Source organism: Carassius auratus, chromosome 5 (assembly GCF_003368295.1).
Source record: "Carassius auratus strain Wakin chromosome 5, ASM336829v1, whole genome shotgun sequence".
Classification (NCBI taxonomy): Eukaryota; Metazoa; Chordata; class Actinopteri; order Cypriniformes; family Cyprinidae; genus Carassius; species Carassius auratus.
The window spans coordinates 22,905,082-22,932,629 of NC_039247.1; the positions used below are offsets into that span (position 1 = coordinate 22,905,082).

The 27,548-nt window shown below is 39.6% G+C and overlaps 1 protein-coding gene across 4 annotated transcripts in view; it reads right to left on the reverse strand.

Annotated features, from left to right (window-relative positions):
- Window positions 1–26,752, reverse strand: part of LOC113081370 (CAP-Gly domain-containing linker protein 2-like) — a 41,868-nt gene extending 15,116 nt beyond the window's left edge. For 2 of the 4 annotated variants that reach the window (XM_026253490.1, XM_026253486.1), the window contains exons 1-8: window positions 26,602–26,752; window positions 25,738–25,986; window positions 18,658–19,175; window positions 7,338–7,462; window positions 3,919–4,132; window positions 3,487–3,684; window positions 3,247–3,350; window positions 2,230–2,290 (exon numbers count right to left, since the gene is read on the reverse strand). In XM_026253490.1, coding sequence (XP_026109275.1) covers window positions 2,230–2,290; window positions 3,247–3,350; window positions 3,487–3,684; window positions 3,919–4,132; window positions 7,338–7,462; window positions 18,658–19,175; window positions 25,738–25,852 — 1,335 coding nt within the window. In that variant the 5' untranslated portion in view covers window positions 25,853–25,986; window positions 26,602–26,752. Of the gene's footprint in view, window positions 1–1,622; window positions 1,728–2,229; window positions 2,291–3,246; window positions 3,351–3,486; window positions 3,685–3,918; window positions 4,133–7,337; window positions 7,463–18,657; window positions 19,176–25,737; window positions 25,987–26,153; window positions 26,561–26,601 lie in introns of those variants that run through there. The other 2 variants (XM_026253477.1, XM_026253479.1) reach the window with 2 other exon arrangements.
- Between the last annotated feature and the right edge of the window lie 796 nt (window positions 26,753–27,548).

Here is a 27,548-nt window from a genome sequence, read left to right on the forward strand (position 1 = left end):
CCAAAACAATAACCATCGCATGGTTTGATGACACATAGAAGGAGCGTGGAATGATGGGATTTGTTGTCTTCTATCCAACCACTGACGGCCATCAATCAGACGGAAAGATAAATCATGGATTTAACAGATGCAAAGACGCGATCATACTATGGATCAGACGCTCCTCGTGCGGGTCTAGAGACGCGATGCCCCGCGTTTGGAGTGTATACCCCATAATACTAATCTTGTTGATCGTTATAATAGCATACGTTTTCTGTAAAGATACGAATCAAAACAACTCACCTGTCGAGTAAAAAACAAGCGAGATCGGCATATCTTTCTAGTTAAAGTTTGTCGCGAAGCTCTCTCCATCTACAAAATGCAACACTGATATTGATCCTTGCTCTTTCTCTCCTCTTGGCCCAAACTCTTCTTGGGTCGTTTTGGTTGGCCCGTACGCTTACGTTTTAATGGGAGCTGTCCTTGTCGACAGAACCGGCGGCAGATGGTAAACAGTAATTATGTTCCATAAATAAGTAACACAATCCACCATAAAATGTGCAAGATGAAGTACATAAGGAACTGCTCGAAGCAAGCTAGTGGTTTGGTAGACGCTAGACACTACTTCCACATTTGTCCACGACACTGTTGTCATGTGGTTTCTATGTCAGTAAAGGCGGTAACAAAGGATAACTAACGTCATTGACAGGCGACTGCACTGCCCCGTGTCACTGTTTAGAATGGGAATTTTCTCATGATTTACAAGTAGTTGAAAACATTAGAGATTTTGTTAGTAATCAGCTGGACAAAATACATAACACTAGCCTAGTGGTTTTTGGATATTTTACTGCAAATATCTTACAAATTGTAACTTTAAGTTACGATGCTTTTGGGAAACAGACCGTAATATTAAGATCAGTCGTACGATCGTTTTTACAAACTTTTTAGGCATACAAGGCTTTTGGGAAACTCAGGCCTGGTTGGTAGTTAGGGTGTTGCTAGGGTAAACTAGGCGGTCGCTAGGGTGTTGCTACAGTGGATGTTGTCCATCCACTTGTCTCTTAAGACCAGATATGTGATGAGACAGAACCCAAGATAAAGGTGTTGCACAAAATGTACAGGATGATTTAAGTGCAGAAGATTAATAATATGCACCAACAATAATGAGATCACTGCCGAGAAGAAAACACCTTAACTCCAACCCAAGGGCCTCAGGCAGATGTTTAGAGAACAAGAGAAGACAGACATGAGAAAATATCTTGCAAATGAAAGGTGAAAGCAATTCCTGGCTAACAGGGGCAATGCTGCCACACAAAGACAAGCAAAGATCTCCAACACTCGTGACTTCGGGGGTTTCACAGCAATGCAATTTCTGATCAGAGCTGGAGTCAATTCCAATTAAATCAACATTGTAAATGCCAAAAAAATGGGTGAAATTGAAATAGATCTGAAATATCTGATCTTTTCATCTTTAGGTCAAATGAGCATATATGGGAGGTTTAGGTGAATGATGGAGATCCCAGGCCTGGTCAGTCAAGCGAAAACAGTGGCGAGGCATAGACACTGTCTCTAACAAAGGGACAGAAACATGGCAGTGGGAGAGATGGCTACAGGCTGGGTGTTTCATCTCCCTGCATGTTTACCATCTTTTCCTCTAACTCTTTCTGAAGCCGCTCTGCTTTGGACTTTTCTAAATGCAGACACTGTTCGAGCTGCCGAATACGGGCATGCTCCAGTTTGGTCTGAGTCTACAGAGAGAAAGAGAGGAGGGGGAAAGGAAAGACACAAGAAAAAGAGACATAGGTAGGTAGAACAGAAAAAGATTAACAGGTCTTAGCTTATTCAGCAATCATAATACCACAGTGTGAAGACGTTTAAAGGCAGGACAGAGTTTGTTCTCACATTCGGCATGACAGTATAGGGCTGGATAAATGGAGACGTGTTCAACACATTTTCATACATTTAAACAGATCTTACTAAGAGCAGATATTATATTACATTTCATTTTTTGCAAATGAATATTAAGCTGTTTAAGTACGGTATGTAGGACTGTCATAAAGGTCCTATATTCATAACAAATTTCTTTTTTGGATTGAAGATGTTTGGAAAGACTTTTAAATTGAACCAATTCTATCATTCAGTGATGGTATTCATTTACATCCGTTATCTTCATAGCAATCCTCAAAGTTGTAAAAAAGTACACATTATCTCCCAGCAAAGCAGTAAAAAAAAAAAAAAAGAAGCAGATACCTCCAGGTCTCCTTTGGTGATGGACTCTTCCTCAACTCTGAACTGAAGATCTTCCACCTTCCTGTTGTAACACATAATGACCATCAGGTGTCAGGGAACTCCTCATTTACTTTTTTATTCGTTTCTTTGGTAGATACCACCATAGAGAGCAGTTTTGGACTTTATACTGAGCCCTATTGGCATGAATGCTGGATCACACAAAACAAAAGTGTTTAATAAGCAAATATAATTGTAGAAATACACTTTTTCCAGGTAGTTGTTAACAATGATTTGTTTTTAGTTTTTTGTGAAGATGTATCAGTATCAGCTGTTTCTGTTTATCTAGCAAACGATACACAGTTATATATCTCATCATATACTGCTTACTGTGATTAAGAGAAAAGTGCACCTTTTTTGTGCTTCAACACATCAAATTAAACTTTCAACAAACATGGTAGGTAAATTACCAAATTATAAAATCATATACATAATTTATGGACAATTTTTTTTATTAGAATTTCCCCCAAAAACTGTGTGGTGAGTGCAGGAAATATTAAGAAAATCAACCACTATTACACCTTTCCCTGGCTTTAACACTGACAATGACAGTGAACAGCCTTTTTTCTGTGATTGTCCATTAGGACTTTTTTTTCCCTTAATAATTTATTTTACAAATAGAATAGATACCATCACTGGATCACTTTATGGCCCTTTTTCTAGTCATTGTCCAGCACCATTTTCATTCCCCCCCACCAGAATTTCTGCAATAACTGTAAGAAAAAGCCAATTGTTTTAAATATATATATATTTATAATAAACAGAAACTCAGAAACAATAGTTGTTTATAGGGGAAAAAAGATATATGGTTATTTAATTTTATTTATTTAATTAAGATATCGTTATTAATATAATCATAATCATAATAATAATATACATTTTAATAATTTTAAATAAGTCATCTTGTGGCCCCCTTGGAAGCTTGCTAAGGTCCCCGACTGAGATCAAGTGATACGTTTTCATCTTATTTTTCATATATACCTTTTCTCTTCTTCAAGCTGATTGGCCAGTTCCATTTTGTCTTTCTGTGTGCTCGCCAGCAGGGCTCCGACTTGCTGTAGATTGCTCTCTGCCTCAGTTGCATACTGAACGAGAGATGAGAAAAGGTCTTTGTCGTACAGAAATGAATCCAAATGTGGTGTTTAATGGAGTGTGTAAGTTTGTATTTGTGAGTAAATGGAATACACATACAAGTGTTGTGTTTATATGTGTGAGTCACACCTGCAGATGTCGGGCCTTCAGAGCCGTCAGCTCTTTTTCCACCTCGCAGATATGGCTGGTTGCCTTTGCGACCTCGGCCCGCTCCAGGTCTCTCTCGGCCAGGAGCTGCTCTATGTGCTGCTGTTTCTCCTTCAAGGCTTCCTGCAGAGCCGTGGTCCCTGAGATCTTCCGCGCGTACCTCGACGACGTCTCTGTCAGCTGCCAGAAAAATAAAGTGAAATAAAATGAGACTACTGAATTCAAATCCACACAATTGAATTGTTAAATGGCTCTTTTCAAGGGGAAAAAATAGCATTTTCTACCCTAGAGGAAAATATGATTTAACATGTTATGGCCCCTTTAACAGTCAAATCAGGAAGCAACGCTGCAAAATGTCAACATAAGAAATGATTTGCATTGGCTCTTCCTAATTGGCATTTTAACATCTCTTACCAGGCCGGTGCGACTGGGACGCCCCCCCACGCTGGAGGCCACAGAGCTGACGGAGCTGATGGAGGAGCTGGAGGGGCTGTGAACCAGAGATGACACACCCATTGCCATTCGCTTGCTCTTCTTAGCTTTAGCTGGACTGGTGGATGGGAAGCCAATGCGGATCACTTTGTGAATTGGAGCAAAAAGGCCAAACTTATGTGGGCACTGAAAATATCTAAAAAGAGACGGAGAGAATAAGAAATAAGCTCTGTGATGAACTGCAAAGCCCCTTTCACACTGCAATTCCAGCAAATACAGGGGTAAAGTGTTCCAGCAATTTCACACTGCCAGTGATGACCCGGTATATGTGCGTGCTTTCACACACAACCCGCGAAGATCCCGTAACGACACGTGACATCAGGGCGTGACGTGTAATGTACGAGTTGAAAACACTAAGCACATTATACTTTCACTGAAGCTAGTAAACGATCTCAGCGTCAGCGCGGAAAGTGAGGAACTAACTGATCTCTGCTTCTTTACAGTTCGCACATATTTTTTTGTCGCAAATATTGATCTTCCTTCAAAACATCCAGTAAAAGAGTTGCGCGATAACGTGCGTCATCACTACGACACGGCATTAGATCTGGCTTTTGTTCACACAAAGCTCGTCCCGGGTTGAACCCGGCAATGTTACTAGGTCCTCGACCCGGGTTCAATGCCGGAATCAATCCCCGGACGTGTTTGCTTTCACACAGAAGGCGACCCGGCAATGTTCCGGCAATTTGCCGAGTCCGACGTGCAGTGTGAAAGGGGCTTAAGAAATGCAAAAATGGATCTCGACTATATTGTTTGAGATTGAGTTTACTCTAACTGTTTACTGTTTATACTGTATATACATAAATGCAGTCTTGGTAAGAATAGAGGCTCTTTCAAAACTTTTGAATGGTAGTGTAATAAAGGTCTGTTTTAATTACTGTTGTAATTCTCTTAGTAAACATTTATTTTCTAATCATCTGAACTTAACAGGGGCAGAAGTCAATCTTGATGTCAAGCTATCATTATAAAAACAAACTCCATAATCTACTCAATTTGGCCTTGGACAAAATGTCAACAGTTAATGAGTATTCATGAAGCTGCTTATTCTTGTTTGGAACTGAACCATTCCCATTCTTCATTAAAAAGACAGCAGAGGTTTAACCTTGGCTCAGCATGTGAATCATTACTTTCCAAATTACTTGGCCTGTCTTTTACCACTAATAGTCAACATGAAACTGCATTTTATTTTAGTAATGTAACATTATTTCACTTAAATACTATGCAGGGTGGGAGTTTGTCCATCAGGAATTGTTTGGATTGGGAATGGTGAACATTAAATATCTGAATGCAGTTATTTAGTAGATGTTTATTAGATATTTATTCAAGTTATTAGATGTTGATCAAAACATAAATAGCATGCACTGATGGATTGCTGAATAAGTCAAAAAGTGATTCCATGTTGTAAAATAAAGGTTTTTCACATGTAGTAACGGTTCTATTTCATGCTAAAATGGTTCTTTGTGTTGGAGTTTAGGGCTCTTTATTCACCCTTTGTTGTTGTTGTTTTCTCAAATCTGTAACTGTCAAAACAGCTAAATACTGATTTTCTGGAGCTCAGTGATCCAACTACACTAAATTATTTCTTTCTTACATTTAAACAAAAATATTCTTTTCTCAATCATCTCCAGTAATGTTTTTTTCTCTTTTTTAGTTTAACAGAACATGTAAGTGTGAGCAGCTCTGTTCAGTGAAGTATACCTCTCTCCTCTTCACCACTAAGTAACACAGTTATGGAAATTATTTATTATTTATTTATTTTTGTACATTTATTACTTGGGTTTATGCATAAACATACCCAGCCACAGATATCCCATGACTTTATTTATTTATTTATGTATATTTTTTTACCTGCTCACATACTAAACAGAATAAGAAACAAATGGAAAGAGACAATGTAATTCTAAACTCAATTGTGTATTTCAGAAGCATCACATCATGCCACAACCCCATCATCTGCAGAGAGAAACTGCCACTCAATTACACCGAAAAACACATAATGATAGAAAATACAGTATTTCACTGTAACTTAGTCTCTTTTACATTTTCTGTTTCTATTTTGTTTAACTTCTTTAAGTATTTATTCATGTTCAATGTCAGCTGTCATTTATTAATGTGCTCTTCTAATAACTGTTAGAGCACTGTAATTATTGCTATAATTTCACATTATTAAAAAAAAGTTATTGGCTTCTAAAGTAAGGAGTCGACTCTGAATCGCTGAAACGAGTCGTTATAGATTTAAAATCTTTTGCCCATCTCTATGTACGTCACTAGGAACACTTTGCATAATAATCTCCGCCTACCGTCTTGGGGGAAACGGAACTCTGACCTGCCCCACCCCCCCAGTGTGTTTTTAATTGTAAAGGCAAGTTTGTTTTATTTTCACTGCCAAAGAATGAAGATCAGAAAAACCAATGGCTAAAACTCATTTTTACCACAATACCAGAGCAGTACAACAAATCCCTTTTGTTGTGTTCACAACATTTCACTGATGACTGCTCTTCTAATCTCGGTGAGTACAAGGCGGGATTTTCAAAGCGTTTGGCCATAAAAGAGGGTTCATTACCAACTTTATTTAGACCAACAAGCATCTTTGAATCACAACGCGAAGTATGATTATGAAGTTGTGTCTGTTTTCTCCTGAGCGTCTTATCAGTTTGTGTGCTGTCTGCAGCCTGTCTGCGCTGATCTTCATTTACAAACACATCATTAAAATGAAGTGTAACTCCGTGAATACTCAACGAAGAGACATGAGAGAGATATCTATAGAAAGCTTGACATGTCTACTTTAAAACTAAACAAGTGCTGACGAAAACAGATAATCAGTGATAAAGTAATCCACATGAAAACAACGCAATGTCTGTTTTTCATGTCTCCCTTCGTTATATCTAATGTGACCACACCCCCGCGCTATTCAGATTCAAACTGAAGCGCACGGCTTGAATACAACCACACAAAAGAAAAAGCAGCAAGACTGTTCAAGTTTTTTTATTTTACTGTTTGCTTCGCGGTAAGAGGAATAAGACATAATAATGACCAATCAGAACACAGTATGCAACCGAAAGGTGGGGTTTAAGGAAACTGAATCTTTTGAACAGCTTCGCGCGAACCGTTTGGGGATCTCTGAGAATTGAGGTAATTTTAAAATGATATTTTGACAAAATGACAATGTTTTTTAACCTTGGACGGATTTAAACCTAATGTACAGGACTTATAAACAGTGATAGGAAGCTTAGAATTTTCATCTTACTGGCTCTTTTAGGCATGAAAAAATGAGACCTCTTAATGCTGAAGGCATGAGGGTGTTGCTAAAGACAGGACATGATAGCAGAAGACTAATGATGTACCTGGTTCCAGCTACAGCTCCATCGTTTTTCCCTAGCGGCTCGTCCAGCTCCACTCCACACCACTCGCCCTTGGCAAAGTCAGTCTCTCCCACATAACGCACTACTCCTGTTTTAGTTCCACCAACCTGAGGAGAGAGACCAGAGGAGACAAAGTGATAACATGGTCACATTTTTTATTGTGATAACAGTATAATGAAACACTCAACTGAAAAAGGCAAAACAATTATTAGTTTATTACTCTAATAAATCACACACCATATGCTATATACCATATACTAAATTACATATTTTTATATTTATTACTTACATAAAAATATCTACAATTGAATATATGTCTCTTTCAACTTTCAACTAATGGTGTTACTCTTAAAATGGCCAAATTTATCTATCACTAATGAATGTATGTCTAAAATATTTAACGCCTAGAAAAATAGAGCTGGTGCCACTGAATGTAAGCAGTGCAGTGTAGTGTAGTAAAATCTGCCGGTTGGTGCTGAGATATAACTGGGAATGACTGTTGTGTTGGTTGAACTGGCCTACATTCATCAACCCAGTGCGGGGAAAAAAGGAGGTCACAGTCTATTCATTAGTGATGGCACAACTACTATACATAAGAAAGCATATTGTGTCCTTTAGAAACAACGAAGTGTATACACATTCTGTGTGCTTCAGAAGGATGCAATCATATTACTTTAAAAAAAAAAACATCTCCCTCACTTTTATATACACACAATCACAATTGCCATAACAAAAGAGTGTAAGAAAAGTCTCTGGTTCCAAGCAAGTCACATTTAAAGCTTTTCTGATAAATTATGCAGAACAAACCGAAATGTAAACTGAATCTCTCAAGGTAAAAGGGTGAATTTAGACTCAGAGCAGAAAGACTAAAAATTATGGTTTATTGCCATATTTGAATTAATAAATTATTCTGACCAAATGATACACTAAACAAAGATTGAAAATCTCTCAATCTCAAGTGCAACTGATCAAAAAATGGCCAATTACCGATATGTTGTCCTTTAAGCATTAAATAAGCCATTGATGCATCCATTGAATGCATCAAATTACATTTGTTTTGTGATGTTCTGTTTTTGTGAATCATTCGACTTAATTCAACATAATTTAACATTTTAGTAACATGTAACTGTACATTATTCCCTAAAAAGAAACAAAAAATAAGAATTCAAATGGGCCTGGTACAGAACCTTGGGGCACGTTTTTACAAAAAAAATGTTTTTACTCTTCCTTATCAACCAGCCTTGCACTCGAATGGTTTTTAGCAATGCTTAGTCAGATGACACAGCAAAACAGAACATGAAAAAGCAGGAAACCATCCATCCTTTGACTCCATTCCACATCTGAGAGCGATTATCTAATGACTGCAATAACTAAAGGAATAGCAACAGATAAAACAAAGAATTAATGAAAGTCATACCCTCTTGGTTAGGGATCAAAAGATTGTCTACAATGAATTGCTTCGAAACAAAACTACACACATCTACAATCATACCTTTCAGCCAAAGACATACATAGACTACATAGCCTTTACCAGAGAGTGTGAAGGAGGAGATATGTAAACAGTAGAACATAAATGCATAAACACAAGCTTACATGTGTGCCCTACAGTCGTGTCAACATTTACGTTTTAATCTGACTCTACTCAAATGGAATGAAAAGCCAAACTGCTTATTTGCAGCTGTTGTCAGTTTGCAAAATGCCTAGTCTCAGCTCAGACAGCACACCCCACTTACTGCCCACAGTCTGTTAACTGACTGTCTAATGCATATTGCAGAAAAGAATTGCAAATGTTGGATGAAATTCTGCAGTTCCAATTTTATTTGGCTGGCCTCTAAGCACCACTGGAGGTCAGTTTGTAATCGGTCCACCTGGAAACTAATGTTCTGCATACATTTTAACCATTTTCTATAGCACTGTTTGTACAACTAAAGGCTGATTTATACTTCTGTGTTGGACCTATGCCATAGCCTTGATGCCGTAGGCTAAGCGTCAGTTTTTATTTATACTTCTGCATCGTTGTCCACGTCAATGTGCAGTACACATGCAAACCACTAGTGCTGGTGTAGCCTGAAGACCTAAATGACAAATTGTTGGTTATATAGTCCATCCTAAGTGGGTGGTTCTCGGCCATAAACTGCAGTGTGGATCACTTGGACAACATTGTATGCCAATAATTCAAATCCTATCTCTGTAAAACCTTTATAAAAAGAAGTGTGTCTAATAATTGAATGTGCACTTGTACTTCAAATATTAAAAGTATATTTAAAAATAACCGTATTTGCAAATAGTAATAACATAATAGAAGTTAAATGTACGTTAAGAGAGTTCTCTCTCAGGACTAATTTAGAAGAAAAAACTTTTAATAAAGTCAAATTCAAGGTTTTATTTTAATAAGTACATTCTAAATAATTGTTTTAAAAATATTTGTTGTGCTGTAAAAATAAGTACACTTCTAACACACAAAAGCAAAATATTTGATTTTAACAAAATTTTAACTGTAGAGAGTTATTTGATAATACATATATAGTTCAGATATTTTTTTATGTGCTAAATTGCAACTTTATTATTACAAATGTGTAATTGCAAATTTATAAAAAATAATAATAATAATAAAACACAAGATTCAAAAGAAATGACATTAAAGTTTAAGTTTACCTTAAATGCTTGTCAGTACAGCTGGCAGCTTACTTTAACAAAATTTCAAGACAACAGAGGTTATTTTGAAATTAAAAATGAAGACGAACTTAAGACGTACTTCGGAGGTTAAAAAAATTTCTCTAAAGTTATGCTAATTGGATTTAATATAAATTTAAACTATAACATTTGATTTAATTGTAAATAACAAAGCATTTTTCAAATACATATTCTTTAATTTAAAGTGTTTAATTACTGAAAATGTACTTTTGGTTTTGGTCTTTAATTAGTAATCATGTAAATTTAATCGGAATCAGAACCAGAACAATACAACTACTTAGAATTTCCTTACTTACATGAGAGCACTGCATTTATTAATGTCAAAGGCGAAATTTATTCATGTCAAAGGAAAAAATTCCTTTTCACTGTTGTCAGTTTGTGAGACATTTTCAATCTTTTTAAAAGGAAAGATCAAATGACCTTAACAAAAGTTTCAAACTGAAGTAGATGTCTTAATGTTTTCATAGGTTCATCAGGTGGCGTACTAAGCAAAGCGAGACATTCTGCTCCAGAGGCATCTGTGGTTTGGCATTAAAAAGTAGAGCATCCGGAAGGGATTATATTCAGACAGACGCATCACATGCCCCTGCCAGTGAGCGTGTCTGTGTGTATGCATCTGACGTGGCAGATGAGCCATAGTATGCTCCAGCTTGGATAAGGTGATAATACAAACATTCCTGAGGGAACGTTCCAGATGTGCAATGTTTACTTTATCATGTCATCTCACTGCTGTTTTTTCATGCAGGAATGGTTGGCATCCCAAACCAGAACACTAGCAATTTACAAGGGTAAAAACATATCAAACACACGTTTGGCAAATCCTTCCAAGTCACTTAAGAACAATATGGTTTTGAGCTGCTATTCTCTAACAGCCCTTCTGTGTGAGAGATCATCTATAAATTCAGCAGAATACATGAGCACAGTACAGAGATGAGCGGTGAGGAGTAGAGAAAGCTGACTCAGACAGTCTCTGCTCTCAATATCTCTCATTCCCTATGCTGCAGATCCACAAACGGTCAGCATAAGCCTCAACTTGATCCACCTTCCAGTTCCTTTGATGGACTGTCTTAACCGACTGAGGGACATTCAGAAGTCTGCTCAATAACACCAGAGTGAAAAACCCCTCTACATCATACTACATTATATATAAGGAAAAGATGTTATCACAGCTCCCTGACAGATATTCAAGATTCAAGATTTTTATTCGTCACATACACAATTTAGTTTAGGAGCCTGATGGCCTGGGGGAAGAAACTCCTCCAGAGTCTCTCAGATTTTGCCATCAGGTAACGGAAGCGCTTACCAGATGGCAGCAAAGTGAAAAGATGGTTAGTGGGGTGGACAGAGTCCTTGATGATTTTAACAGCTCTGCTTTTGCAGCATTTGAGGTAGATGTCCTGCAGAGAGGGGAGAGCAGACCCGGATGCCTGAAGTTCATTTTTGAAGCTTAAAGTGTGCAGAGCAGGCCATCGCCATCTTGGCAGTGTGTCACCGCTCGAAAATGGGCAAAAAGGCGGGAGCTAGACCCGTCCACCTAGCGTGACGGCACTGTCAGCAGCGGCAAACCACCTGTCACTCAAGTGGCCACGCCCTTAATTATGCAGAACTTTAAGTCTTAATATAATTTAAACAGATGAGTTAGAAAAAAATTCACCGCCCTCACAGTTGTCATGAAGGGCAAAATTAACTATTTAGACCAAAATCATTTTTTGCACCAGGCTGTAAACTTGTTTTTTCCTCCTGTAAATTTGGGTATTTTAAAATGGGTAGTCTATGGGATTGACTCCCTTTTGCAGACAGCCTCAAGCGGTCAGTCGATGAATTCCAGTTTTAGTCACTTCCTGAGACGGAGCGGGAGGTTGCCGCTCGTTCCCATACCACACTGATATACAATTAATTAATACACTTTCTATAGCCCCTGAATAGAAAGTTTTCAGGATTACTGGTGAGACCCTTAATTTCATCAGCTGTCACACATGGTACAGTCTTTGCCTGGCTTTATTAACCTGTGTTTGAATGTCGGTAGTCCAAGTCAGGTCCTCTGAGATGTTTACACCAAGGTAATTAGGCTGCTCACCCTCTCCACAGGGGTCCCGCGGATCATGAGAGAAGTAGAGGGCTGCTGCTGTCTCTTCCTGAAGTCCACAATCAGTTCTTTAGTTTTGCTCACATTTAGAGAGAGACAGTTGTCCTGGCACCATGATGTTAGTTTCTTTACCTCATCCAAGTATGCGGTCTCATTATTGTTGTGAATGAGGTCCAGAACCACATTATCATCAGCAAATTTTATTATAGATGTGGACCTGTGCGAAGACACGCAGTCATGTGTGTAGAGAGAGTAGAGCAGGGAACTCAGGACACAGCCCTGTGGGGCTCCTACGTTTAGGGTGATGGAGTTGGAGGTGTACTGGGCTAGTGAAGACCACTAAAGGTCTTCCGGTGAGGAAATCAAGAATCCAGATGCAGACTGAAGAATTCAGGCCAAAGTCCATGAGTTTGGAAGCCAGCTTTATGGGGACTATAGTATTAAAAGCTGAGGTATAGTCGATAAAAAGCAGCCTTACATAGTTCCTGTTATTGCTGTCAATGTGTGTGAGAGAAGAGTGCAGGATGTGAGAGATGGCATCATCGGGGGATCTGTTCGGGCGATAGGCAAACTGAAGAGGGTCCAAAGTATCCGGGATGGAGGAGAAGATGACATTTTTAACAAGTCCCTCGAAGACCTTCATGACTATTGATGTGAGGGCAACTGGACGATAATCATGAACACTTGCTCCACATATACAATATTTGTTCTTGTATAAACTTCAATAATTTTCTCAGAAAACAAGACTGTACGAAAAGATTTTTTAGTACGTATGCTGTCCTGTGATGCCAGGAAGAGTGTGTTGTGTGGTTGGCTGTTTTAACAACAGCACAAAACTACAGGCCTGAAATAAAACCGTTGTTGCACATTGACTGCCCATGTTTACGGCCATACGGGTTACACAGAGTTCCTGGTCAAGCAGAGAAGATGGATGTGTGGCGTGAAGGTTTTTTTAAATAAGTGTTCAAGTGTCCGAAAGTGTACAGACAATAGTTTAGGATTTTTCACTTTTTTTCCTCAGCATTATTGCACTAATTCGCACTAATGCACATATCTATTTCGATATCAGATGTTTTTTTTATTCCTGCTCTGAGTCTGAAAACATAACTGACTGTGTGTACATCAATTTCATATAAAAATATTTGAAAACACAAGTGCATTTAACCGCAGCAGAAACTGAGCTTCAGGACAACAAACACAAAGCGCATGTGAAAGTCTGTCAATGTGTGAGTTTCGTGCATTTAATAGTACTGCATTCCAGATGACATAAACGAAAGCATATCTGTCAAGCGATGTGCAAATATCTCACTGCGCAAATTCTGTGCATTTTGCAGTGCCATATGCGGGAAAAATAAAAAGCTCAGAATCGATTCTAAAATGGTCTGGCTGATATAACTAATTACTTAACGCAGGGTGCATGCTTTGTTCAGTTCATTGGTTGTTGACTGAATAAAAGGCTAGTCTTATTGCAAGCTTGCAGTCAATTTGAAAAAGGGGTATATGTGGACATAACAATTGAAGTTGTCTGGTATACATCACCACAGAGAATTGATTTAATTACAAAGTCCAAAAATATAATCATTAAAATTAAACATATACAAGGACAAGTCATTTACAGTAGGATTTACAAAATCCTGCAAAATAGATTCACAGGTGCCCCAAAATTGGCACCAAGTGCCAAATAAGAATGAACTTGAATGAACGTTTTTAAAACAATTAAATATTTTGCAAACTCTTAGCGCCTTCCATTCTTTATAGCCATTTAGTTCACATGCACTACTAGACCATGCACATGCCAACAGTGCTTTTTGTGTAGTATTTTTATGCGTTTTACTATTTTTGTGTTTTCTCCGAGTTTCTTTCTCTAAATAATTATTTAAATAAATCAATTTTACCCGCTTTTTCTTAGACTGCTTTTGGAACAAAAGTCACAAAAACCGTTTCTGTGTGTGAATCCTTAAGTCATGCAAGCTCTTTGAATTCAAGAAGCTGCCTTTCTGCACTTTTACTTGGGTGTTCACTGATCAGCATGAAAATATTATCTCAGCAGCGTTGATACTAGACAGAGATGAGGACTGGCATGTTTTTCTGATACGGAAAGCTATGCTTTGCTTTCTTTGTACGCATTTGTGGTACACAAACTGAAACATTTTGTGTAGTGAATCTCATTTAATGACATAAAAACAATGAATGTTTTAACAGGCTACTCCTCACATAACCAATTTTTTTATAATAACGTGTACATTTATGTTGTTGCCAGTGATGATCTCAGCAAAAAATATCACTTGGAAATTAAAATATTTGATCGCAAATCAGACCATTTGAGGCCCAGACTGGAGCCCTTTTACAGACACAAAAATATTTATTTATTGCAAATAAAAAAATTTTTATTTATTATTTTGATCACATTGATGAAGTTTTGTATTTTACAAGGCAATGTCATGATGGTCTGTCGAATTCTGGTCCTTGGCTCATATATTGCTGATACATGAGCATCGTTTTCACACATGTGCATGTGGAAGTCTTGGGAGAGCAAACAATGGAAAAGCGCTGACTTTGAGAGGACAGCACAGTCATGGTAATAAGATACCAGTCGTAGGGGGAAACAACAGGGAACTGACATCTTTCTAATGCAGTTCAGTTATACTGCAAGCTGGAATACCACTAAACAGATATGTGCATATTATATATATAAAAAATGTATATGTCATACAACATAAACATTTTTGTGCACAGTTCTACAGGGTCATCTGAAAGGATTTGAGTTCACCTATAGGAATATACTACATTAAATTCAACTGCAGCTCTATCGACAGCATCTCTGGTGGATTCAATAACTTCGATTTGTCGCTCTACTCAACAAAAATGCTGTAAATTAGCCCCAGAGGGGCAGTGGTGATTTATGTAAAAAAAAAAAACATAATTTTTAGATACTGTGTGACCGTGTCTGTGTGTGTCAGGGGGTTTCATCCCATGCGTTCATCACTAAACAAACCAATCAGGTGTCAGTCAGGACTGAAGCAGACAGTCAAGTAGAAAGCTGAGATCAATGGCTGATGGTTTATGGAGCAGTAATCCCATCTGATTAAGAATATTGACTGCCTAAAAAGCTTTAGGACTGAGCTATACTAAATGGAAAGCAATTTGACCCACAGCCAATCAACTGTATAGTGGAGCAGTAAGCTATTATCTAACATTAGGAATCTAACACAAGGAAAGCCACACAATAGTCGTTCAAAGCCAGATAGACTTTTAAGGACAGGCTAATCTGAAATCAATGATTTCACAATAATATACCAGCATGCAAATGGTGTTAAAATGGTACTGTAGTTTTGTCTGCAAAAGGTTGTAGAGAAAACACAGAGAGGTTCTACACATCACTAGATACTAACAAGATGGAGTATTTCCAAATCCTACTCATAGCTCCAGTCTCCAGCCAATTTTGAATGACTGAATATATAAAACCTTCAAATTCAATGTATTTACAGAGATTTCACTAACAAACCCTATTTCATTAGACTCTTCATGAACTGAAGCGCTTGCAAGTAATTTACAGGCTTCAACATCCATGTCAGTGATGTCATTAAACTGAACTGAGCACAGATTTGCAAGTTGGACAATAAAAATACAATCCACAGAAGAAACCAGATTTATCCTATGGTAGTACATTATGCATCAGCACACAACTTGTTCCACATTAAAACTCACTGAATTGGAAACAGTCTTTGGTTCGATTAAAACGACCAGTCAGTTTCCGAGGCATAAGAAATTGAAACAACATAACCACAATGATTACAACAGCCTATAGTGATTACTTTGATTTAAATTTTCAGTATAGAGTTTAAAAATGACTAATATTGTTTGTCATAACATTGGTCCAGCAAATACACATGTGCGGTCACAAACACACATAGAGACTTTAGTCATTGCATCGCCGCAGCTGCTGATAGAAGCTTTGGTTGCCACAGAAACAGTCAGTGTTCTGAGAAGCACACTTTGGACTGCAGATGCACACTGGCTGGACCAACCTGAAATAGAAGCTTTCTAACATAGAATTTAACATTTAGCATAAGAAACATGTTCATGAAAGATTTAATTGCTGATTTGAAATATGTTATTTAAATGTGAGAATAGCGAGCAGTTCTTGACGACTGTACCAACTGGCGACTGGATCTTCTATTTAGAAGGCGGGACTTATTCCACCATAAAACGTTTTGTATATATTACATTTACATCTATGCATTTAGCAGACACTTTTATCCAAAGCGACTTACAGTGCTTTTAGGCCAACACAACATGTTTTACCTAACATGTGCTCCCGGGAGTCGAACCCACAACCTCACGCTGCTAATATATATATATATATATATATATATATATATATATATATATATATTGTCACGGGAGGAGCACAAGACAGACACAGTGGGCGTGGCGTCAGGCCTCGGAGAGGCTTTTATTAACAGAAATCATAAAACAAAGGGAATAAAAGTGGCCAAAGGGGGAAAGTGTCCAAAATAACAGGGAATCTGGTGTCCTCGTTGTGCTGCGGGATTTGTGTAGGTCGGGCAGTGTTCATCAAGGAAGGGTCCAGGCAAGGGGCGGAGTCCGGCGGCCGCACGCGCTCCCCTCCTTGGTCCGGGGCGCGAGGGGCGGCGGCTTCTCCTAGCGGCCGCGTCTCTCTCGTTGGCCGCGGCGCTGGTAGGGGATGGACGGCCCGGCATCCTGGCCCGTCGGCCGTGTATACGGGTGCGGTTCCCATCCGGATCGCGGGTCCGGCAGCTCACGTCTTGGTGGCGCGGGAGTCCCTCAACGCACCCTTCCTGGACCCACGAGGACACCAGTGTGCATGCACGGGGAAGAGACCGGTCTCCTGAGGAGAGGCGCGTTGGGCTTTTAAACAGCGGCGGTAATGAGGCTCCACTTCCTTCAGGTGTGCCCCATCACACGCCGCCAGCCCTGACTCGTCCAGCGCCCCTCCTCTCACACACCCACTCCAGTCGGGAGCCTGGTGAAGGGTGGCGATTTAGGACGGGGTGCCGGTGATAATCAGGGAGGAGGCAGCTGACTCGTCACATTCCCCCTCCCAAGCGACATCCCCGTCATCAGGGCGCCGCCCACACGGGAGTGCTACCATCCTCAACCAGGCTCCAAACGGTCGGAGTGGGCGGGGCTTCCTCTCCGGGCGGTCCTCCCTCTCGCAGCGCACCAGAACAGGGACAGAGAAACCGGGTTTTAGTGACAGCCTCAACCAACCACAGGGTAAAATGACAATGGAAAAGTCACTTACCCCTTGTGTGGCTGGGAGGCTGTCCCCAGTTTTCCTCCGTCCCAGTCTGGGTTCTCACGAACGTTTGCAAGCGAGAGGGAGTGACGTCACCAGACGTTTCCCAACTGCGCTGTCTAGGCTCCGCCTGCCCGCATTCTCCACCAGTGTCACGGGAGGAGCACAAGACAGACACAGTGGGCGTGGCGTCAGGCCTCGGAGAGGCTTTTATTAACAGAAATCATAAAACAAAGGGAATAAAAGTGGCCAAAGGGGGAAAGTGTCCAAAATAACAGGGAATCTGGTGTCCTCGTTGTGCTGCGGGATTTGTGTAGGTCGGGCAGTGTTCATCAAGGAAGGGTCCAGGCAAGGGGCGGAGTCCGGCGGCCGCACGCGCTCCCCTCCTTGGTCCGGGGCGCGAGGGGCGGCGGCTTCTCCTAGCGGCCGCGTCTCTCTCGTTGGCCGCGGCGCTGGTAGGGGATGGACGGCCCGGCATCCTGGCCCGTCGGCCGTGTATACGGGTGCGGTTCCCATCCGGATCGCGGGTCCGGCAGCTCACGTCTTGGTGGCGCGGGAGTCCCTCAACGCACCCTTCCTGGACCCACGAGGACACCAGTGTGCATGCACGGGGAAGAGACCGGTCTCCTGAGGAGAGGCGCGTTGGGCTTTTAAACAGCGGCGGTAATGAGGCTCCACTTCCTTCAGGTGTGCCCCATCACACGCCGCCAGCCCTGACTCGTCCAGCGCCCCTCCTCTCACACACCCACTCCAGTCGGGAGCCTGGTGAAGGGTGGCGATTTAGGACGGGGTGCCGGTGATAATCAGGGAGGAGGCAGCTGACTCGTCACAATATATATATATTAGCAGCATGTATACATACACACATACACACGTTTGTGAAAAATGGGGACATCCCATAGGCGTAATGGTTTTTATACTGTACAAACTCTATATTCTATCACCCTTCACCAACCCTACACCTAACCCTGGCAGGAAACTTTGTGCATTTTTACTTTCTCAAAAAAACTCATTCTGTATGATTTAAAAGCGTTTTGAAAAATAGGGACATGTGTTATGTCCTCATAAGTCACCCTCTCCTTGTAATACCTGTGTCATACCCATGTCATTATACAGAGTTGTGTCCTGATATGTCACAAAAACAAGAGTTCACACACACACACACACACACACAGACACACACTTACACAGAGACACAGTTATACTATTATCCTCACTGAGGAAAAACTTAAACTCACCAGCACTCGATCTCCAACCTTAAGGTCCTTTTCTCCACCTTTCTTCACGGATCCACTGTCAGACATATTGGATCCTGACTCATTGCCGGTTTTGACGGAGCTGTTGAGCATGCCTTCTCTGAGCGGCATGACCACACGCTGGCCGGATGCTCCCGCACCTCCCTGCAGCTGCGCGTTCTGCTGCTGCTCGTCGCTCCCGTCTCCGATGGGTTGCCGCGTGAGCTTGGAAGGCCTGGTGAAGATGCCCTGCAAAGCCTGGCACTCAAAGTAACGCACCCCATTGACGGAGCCGTCATTTTTGCCAACTAGGTCATTCAGCACCACTCCAGCCCACTGTCCCGGGGAAAACTGGGTCTCTCCAAGATAGGCGATAACTCCTGGTTTGACTCCGTTCACCCATACACGTTCACCGACCACAAAGTCCCCAGCCACCTCATCACCCACCTCAGAGGCTTTAGAGCTGGACTTGTCTGAAGTGTTGCTAGAGGGGGTGGGAGTCGTCTGCCTGTAGGGGCAACCTGAGGATAGAAAAAGATTCAGTAGTAGATTATGAAAGGAATATTCCAGGTTCAACGCAACAAAGCTTCACCAACATAACCTGTGGTACATTGTCAGTCAAGAAAGAACTGCCTCAGAGTTTGTGAAAATCAAATTTGTGTCGCGATAGACTTACAGTGGAGGTCTATGGGGCAAGGCATTCTGGAAGGTTCTCTGATGCTCGGACAATTTGAAGTATTACTATTCATTCTGCCATGCAAAAATGTGTGTTATTTGAGATGTGGTCTAAACAGCCCTTTAGTGGTGGGACTACTGCTGTAAGTGGATGAACCTCTAATTATGCAATACCAATGTAATTACTGTGGGTGGAGTTTGCTCCATATAAACAGTGCATTGCATTTTTTGTATTCTTGTGTGTATCATGTTTCTCTATCTCCAGTTTAATGGATATATTACCAAAATAGTGCATATGTTTTTAAAAAATGAGGGGAAATCATTTTCTGTGGTAAATGACAGTATGTCAGAGATACGGGAATTTTTAAAGGGTTCATATGATGCTGCTAAAAAGAACATTATTTGGTGTAATGAGATGTGTTTATGCAGTTTAAGGTTAAAAAAAACACATTATTTTCCACATACTGTAAATTATTGTTTCTCCTGTATGCCCTGCCTTCTGAAACACGTACATTTTTACAAGGCTCATCGGTCTGAAAAGCGAGGTGTGCTATGATTGGCCAGGTATCCAGTGTGTTGTGATTGGCCGAACACCACAAGTGTGTGACAGAAATGTTACGCCCCTTATCATATTGTGATGCCCTGTCCATCCGGGGTGACGAGACATAAAGATTTAAATCCCATTATAAATGGGATATAAACATGGTTTCTAGTCTTGTCCTCTTTTGGAAGACCAAACTAAGTAGTTTAACTTTCACAACGAAACAGCGTCACACTGCGGCCTTGAGTGAGCAGAGGCGGGCTTGCGGCATTGGATATCGTCCTCTTTTGGAAGGCCAAACAAGGTAGTTTTGCTTTCACAACCAAACACTTCCCACATAGTGACGTAGACATCTAGGGGCATGTTAGAACGAGCCGTTTTAGGAGGGCGTGGACGAGTCTTAACTTTTATAAAGAATATCTCTTTGGATTTGAGACTTTAGTCTTTGCAACATTACATATCTTTTTATTCACCAAGGGCTTGTAACACTCCAAAGAGAAAGGAAAAATTGAAATCGCATCATATGACCCCTTTAAGAAACTGGTAGACTTTCAGATGTGTAAGGTATTTAATCATAAGTCAGTCATATAGACAACCAATCTGTTTACCCATCTAGCATGATAGGTCACCGTTAACTAGCTTTGACAGAAAGCAAAATTTGTATTTCTTAAAGAATTATCTGAAAGAAGACTCCATTTATTTAAATAACAAAACAGTGAAATAGTAATACTATGGAATACTATTACAATTTAAACTAACCGTTTTCTAATCTAATATATTTTTTAAAAATGTATTGCTGTGATGGCAAAGCTGGATTTTCAGCATCATTACTCCAGTCTTGAGTGCCACATGATCTTTCAGAAATCATTCTATATGCTGCATGTTTCCGGAAACTATGACATTTTTTCAGAAATCTTTAATGTGATGAATACAAACTAATAAGAACTTATATATATATATATATATATATATATATATATATATATATATATATATATATACAGTAAAGTAAAACGTCATTGAAAATGATTTTGACATCTGATAATACCATTACTTTCCATAATCCCTGTCATACAAAGTTCAGTGAAAATATTACACTTTAATGTCAACATGACTCACGTTTCACAATGTTTTCACTTCTGTAATGTGACATTTTTCAGAGGGAAAAATTATATTTGCTTGAGACTTGGTACATTGATGTTATCGAATAGATACTGAATAATAATAAATCATAATACATAAAAGTAGCATGGGACACAATGAAAAACATCCATTTTAAGAATTTACAGCGTTCTCTGTATTTCACAGCATTTGTTGTCCACACTTGCTACAACAGCTCATTTGATGCATGGCATCAGACAACTTTCATCATTTTTCTCATGTCTGGATGTCACAGCAGCCTTTATGCAAGGCTGAGCAGCACTCTAATTTATGAACGAATCTGGGTCAGTGGGATTTGCAGTATGAACCTGGGAGCTTTACACGTGGTGCTTTTGACACATGCCACATACCCAATACTGCTTGAAGGATACAGCGATGTGTGAGCCTCGGCTCATTTAGTGTGTGTTCGGTCAGTCTTTCATACCTCTGTGTATGTGTGGGAGGTCACTGGTGCTGGGGGGAGGGGGATGATGACTGCTTTTGTTTCTCAATTGCTCCAACATGTTACTGGACTGATAAACATAGTAGTTAAAGATGTCTGTTAGGAAGAAAATTCTGGGCTCCTTTGACTTGCTGTTGTTTAGAAATGGCACATAACAATGCTGGAACATTGTGCTCCATAAGAGCTGACAAACTGTACAGAATTTTGGACGTTGTACAAATATTATTGAGGTCAGTAGTCTACCACACAGAAGCAGATGTGTCAGCAGTGATGGAAATATGTAAACAAATCCCCAATTGGCAGAAAGTAGAGTCGAATACAAGAACTATGGTCAGTTGCTGCTTGCTCAGCATCAATGTGTAATTCTGTCTTTTTTGTGTACCACACAAGAGTGAGTAAATGATGACAGAATTGTCAGTTTTAGTGAATTACTCTTTTTTTAAATAATAGAATATTCTTTTCTTGACTTAAATTGGTTCATTTAGCAGAGACTTGTGTTGTGTTTTCATTCTCCATGTGCTTGGTGACCTAGTTTTTTTTAATTGCCCTGATTCGTTCATTCTCTTCACCTGTCCTTGTTAATCATCTCATCTCAGCAATATATACATATTTACACCTAGAAAGAATTACACTCGATTTGTTGCATGGTCTGATCCATTGTTTCACTAGCCGATGACCACATTACAAACCAAAATGTGCATCAAACATTAGGCAGCAGTGAAGCGCACTCAGCGCAGTGCAGTGAAACATAAGCAGAAAGGAGTGTGTGCATGTGCCGGGACTCGAGAGAGGAGTTCACGAGCGCTACACCGCAGCAGAATAAACTAGGCCCATTCAGGAAGTCCCGGCCCATTGCGGGGCTTGAACGAAAGGCTCTGGTGCATTTCTTGCCCAAGTGGCTGCGTTGCTACGGTAACACTAGATCAGTAATGGAAAAAAAGAAAAAGGAGTGATGCAGGAAGAAGAGAAGAACACAAGCCTCACTTCACTATTGTGCCTGCACTCCTCCTCCCACCATCTCAATCCCACCATTCAGCAGCACAAGCTAACACAATGACCCCAGCTCAGCCTTTAACCACCCCCTGCTCTCTCACACACACACACACACACACACGCACACACACACACCCTGATCACTCTTCCACCATAAACACTCCCTCTTTTCTTCCCTCTGAAATTAAAAGAGTATCTCCTGATAACAAAAACTTGGATAAATAATGTGTGTAACTTTTCTTGTTTGTTGTTGTTGTTGTAATTTTTTAATTTACACTTTATTTGGTCAGGGATCCTTGTTACAATGTAATTACTTAATTATACAAAGAGTAACACTATTTTTTAGGGACCAATTCTCACTATTAACTAGTTTATTAGCATGCATATTACTTGCATATTAACTGTTTATCGAGCACACATTAATGTTTTATTCAGCATAACCATTCACCATACTTGGCTGTATGTCACGTCACTTTCACTATCTGAATGTAGCTTTGGAGAGCATAAGATTGTTAATTTAAAAGGTTGCTTATACAGGTATATGTTAAGAAAATAGTGATTGGTCCTCCTCCTTTTTCTTTTTTCATTCTGTTCCTTCTATGCATTCATCCATTGATGAATCCTTCATCATAAACACTGTTCTTGACCCCTAATTGCTTTACAGATGGTTATTCCTAGATGTCAGAGTAACTTTTCTGAATCAACCGGGATGCTTCTAACTGCAGCTGCAGTGATCAGCTGACTTTACAGATTAGTGATTGGCTCCTTCCTTCACAAGGCGGAGCTTCCTGCGATTGAGCGGCCATATTGAGCGATGCATTTTTTCCCATTCAAAACTATACGAGTCACATTTCTTGGGTATTCTATATATGTATGCCATTACCTCCGACTTGTTTAGTTTAGGTATTGGGTAGGATCAGGAATCAAACTGCAAAAAAATATTTGAGTCCTGTCAGTGGTGCTGTCTGCGAAAGTAACTGACTCAGCTGATTAAATATGCTAGGAAACTCAGCATGCCACCCCAGTACTTTCCTAACTTATAAAAATATGACATTAAAGCTTACTCGATGCTGCTTACTTTACCTATTAAACAATTCTGGTTTGCATCTTGAAAATTACATATTACTTAAATTAAAGCCTTAATTCCTAATACAATGAACACAGTGTGTTAATGACAACCTGATCCAGTGGTGGTCCATCTAAAGGCTGAGAGAAACTACACTTAAGCACCGATCACACTTATGACGATAACTATAACGATAACGATATAGCTCTAAAATTTGATCTCAATATTAAAGAATAGCCACACCACAACTATAACAATAATATCTAATATCGTTATCTTTATAGTTCTCATTCTTGGTGTGAACAGGGCTTTAGAAAATAGGGTGAAGAACTGTGTGGTAAAAATGTTACTGAACCAAGCGCTCACAATTAATTCATACCAAATTCTCTAGCCTAAAAACTCAAATCTACACTGGTTCAGACAGTCTTGAGTCTAACCCAATGTGCTACTCATTTCCTGTGCCTGGGTGCGTATGTAAGAAATCTTCAGGGAAACACTCATCATGACATCATGTCAGAGGATGTTTATATTGTTAACCACTTTATGCATTAGTACAGATTGCAGAATTGGTGCTCCGTTTTTAAGTTTGAGCTTAACATCACTGCAAAACTCTAAATAAATAATGCAGAACATTATATTACAATCAACTGAAAGACTTTAAATACTTAAAATTATTTTTTAAATCCCACAAAATAATTTTGTCCCTAGGGTTTTTTCTGTTGTGATGATGTACTTTCCATTAAAACAGGAAGTCTGGATGTAGAAAATTTTTCTACTTTTTAAATAGGTTTTATTACATCACAACCATGAACTCTGAATTGCTACTTGATGTAAGCTGTACTGTAGATGGGAAGGATATTCTCACAGTACAAGGCATTTGATTTGACAAAAAACTTTGCAGTGAAATACGAGTTATCGATATTTAAGTCTTTTTCTTCCATGAGGAGAAAACTGTACATTTTAACTGTAAACTTTTTATTTACAAGTGAATTTACTCAATGTTTAATAGTAAACTAGCATTAAGATTTCCTCAAAATTGAACAGAAAAAAAACATAATCTGTTCTCTATAGAAAAAATATGTCCTTAATTAAATGAACTGTCACACTATATGCCACTTTTAAGGTGTAGGGTATTTTAATAAATAATAATAATAATAATAATACAAATATACAGCATAAATTTAATTATTACACAAGATTGTGTGCTGCACAACTAAAAACTTTCATCTTTTGATTTTTGTATATTATTGTTATTGTTTTATTTATTTTTTATTTTTCAGATGAAATATCAACCGTCCATTCCTGAAGTCACATTTAGCTACAAGCACATACTCTTCTTCTTCTTCTTCAGTCTCTGAGAACAGCCAGCCAAGTTTAACAACGTTTTGTTTGTCTCTACCAACAGTACGTGTTTTATGTTTAGCAAAAGCAGTTCAGGATATTTTTAACTGTGTGGGTAAAATTTGGATAGCCTTTTTAAAATCACATTTAATGACTTCTTTATGTGAAAAGCAGAACAACTCCTGATTTTCACTGCACTTCCTGTACATGTGTGTTTTACCAACAAAGCATTCCACAGTCTGCTTGAAGCATGACACCCTTCTGAGTGAGACACAAACTAATGTAGATAACGTGGTCTGGTCTCGTTGTGGTTGGATGCTCACTGTGATTCATGTAAACCAGTGTCTGTGTCAACATGGTAGTATTTTATTAGTAATAATCCAGGCAACACAGAATCTAAAAAATTCAATAGAAAATGCCACAGATCTCTGTAGAAGTTGTGCACTACTTATTAAATTAGGCAGGTTTATTATATACAGGTTCTTCCAGCTTTGCCCATGCTCAAATCGATTTCACCCACAAAATCAGTTAAAATTCTTAAAATATTTTTTGAGAACTGAAATTAAGCACTTAAATTACTAAAACAGAAATGTAAATAAAAAAATGCCTTTAATCTAAATAAATGTTACAAAAACGATATAAATGACAAAATCACAACATTAGTAAGCAAAATAAATTTTAATGAAAATAATAATTCGATATTATTTTAAAAAAATTTTTAAAAAAGGATATAAATGATAGTTAAATAATTCTGGTGGAAAAAGTGTCTGCAGATTCTGGGCCTAGTGAAGGCTAATTTGATGAGACATATCTCTGGCTTGTCTGGGTCTGGAGGCGAGCGAGGCACAGAAGAAGCTGACTTACTGTCTTTTTGAGCCGCAGGACTGGTTGATGGGCCAACAGTTGTTCGTCCCACTGGACTGGAGTGCTTAGGACCCCTGCCAGGGATCTTCAAGCCACTGGACTTCAGCATGTTCATTATGTCCACTGGAGAAACTTCAAGTTTCGCAGCTTATTAAGGTTTTTTTCTTTTCTTTTTTTCTTTTCTTTTTTTCCCTTTCGAGGCACTAAATGTGAGGATGGCGGATATCCCTCTCCATTCTACCTGCGGGACTGAAGACAACCATCATGAGAGATTGAAACACACAGCTAAATCCCACTGACTGCATGCAGTTTGCTCCAGTATATGAATGGCCCGAGTCAGCTCATAAACAGGATACTGGCTGAGCCATAGCATCCATAATGACATGCTTCGGGCCAAAGAAAGACACAAAACACACATTTTTATCGCTTGAATGAGGTTGAAACAATGTAATCGACACCGACACACTGTGGATGCGTTGTTTTGCGAATGAATTATTTCCTGAGTGATAAATGAGCGAAAAAGCAAGGTCATTTGCGGTATTCTAGTCTATCTGTGTAACGAGACCCATTATCCACTGAGGTCGGCACTTTCGATATGCTGTCATCACCGCTACCTTCCGAACCCTAAATTCGCCTCGTTGAAAAATCACTGCGTGAATTTCACGTCAAAAGATAGATTACTGCAGCATAAAGCGTATAATATATCCTAATAGAAGCTGAAGTTTGGTGTTCGGGCTCATTTCTGCGCCGTGGAGTCTGCTGCTCTATTGTTTTGGCTCTTCACTGCGGCGCGCTCGCGACCGTCTCCACACGCCCCTGTCAAGCGACATAAAGCCCATCCGCTCTCACAAACAGCACTATTACCTTAAGAAGTCAAAATCCTGCGAATTATGAATGAGTCGGCGCCGGCAAACTTCAGATGTGCAGGGATGGGTCAGTCGGCTTCCCGGCATGAGATTTGTCAGCGTCTGCCACTCCCTTTGCTCTCTCTCTCTCTCTCTCTCTTTCTCTCTCCCCCCTCTCTCTCTCTCTCCCACGCGGATGCGAAAAATATGGATGCTGAGTTAAAGCTGGCAGTGAGAGCCGAGTGATAGTGGGCCAGGATGCGAGGCTCACAGACACCCAGTGATGGAGCTAGTGTTTTATAACCTGGGGGTAGTCAAGTCTAAAGGGTCCATAGACCATGTATTCACAAATAAATCCAACCTGGCATAAAAATGCACGAATAAATCCTGCGATTGCTGATGAGGCTTACTTCACGTTACCCTAACTTCAAATGTTAGTTTTACTGAAACTGAACTCTGATTTCTAATTTGTCTGTTTTGGCCAAAACGCTTGAATCCCTGGTGAGTGATCAGATGAAAGACTTCTTGCATGTACAGGACATTTTATCACCAGTTCAGTCAGGTTTTAGAAAAAAAACATAGTACCATCACAGCTGCAATGAAGGTGATAAATGACATCTCTGTTGCTCGTGACAAGAAGCAGCACTGTGCAGCACTTTTTATTGATTTGTCAAAAGCTTTTGACATGGTTAATCATGACGTTTTAAAGATTAGGCTTCTTAATTCAGGGCTTCCAGAGAATACTGTCTCTTGGTTCTCAAACTATCTTAGTGACAGAACCCAGTGCATTAAGTATGATGGCGTTCAATCGGGTATTTTACCAATCCTTAAAGGGGTTCCACAAGGCTCTGTGTTAGGCCCTCTTTTATTTACTATTTATATAAATAACCTTAATCTGCATGTGTCTGATGCAAACTTTCATTTTTATGCAGATGACACAGTTATTTACTGCTGTGCATCCTCTCT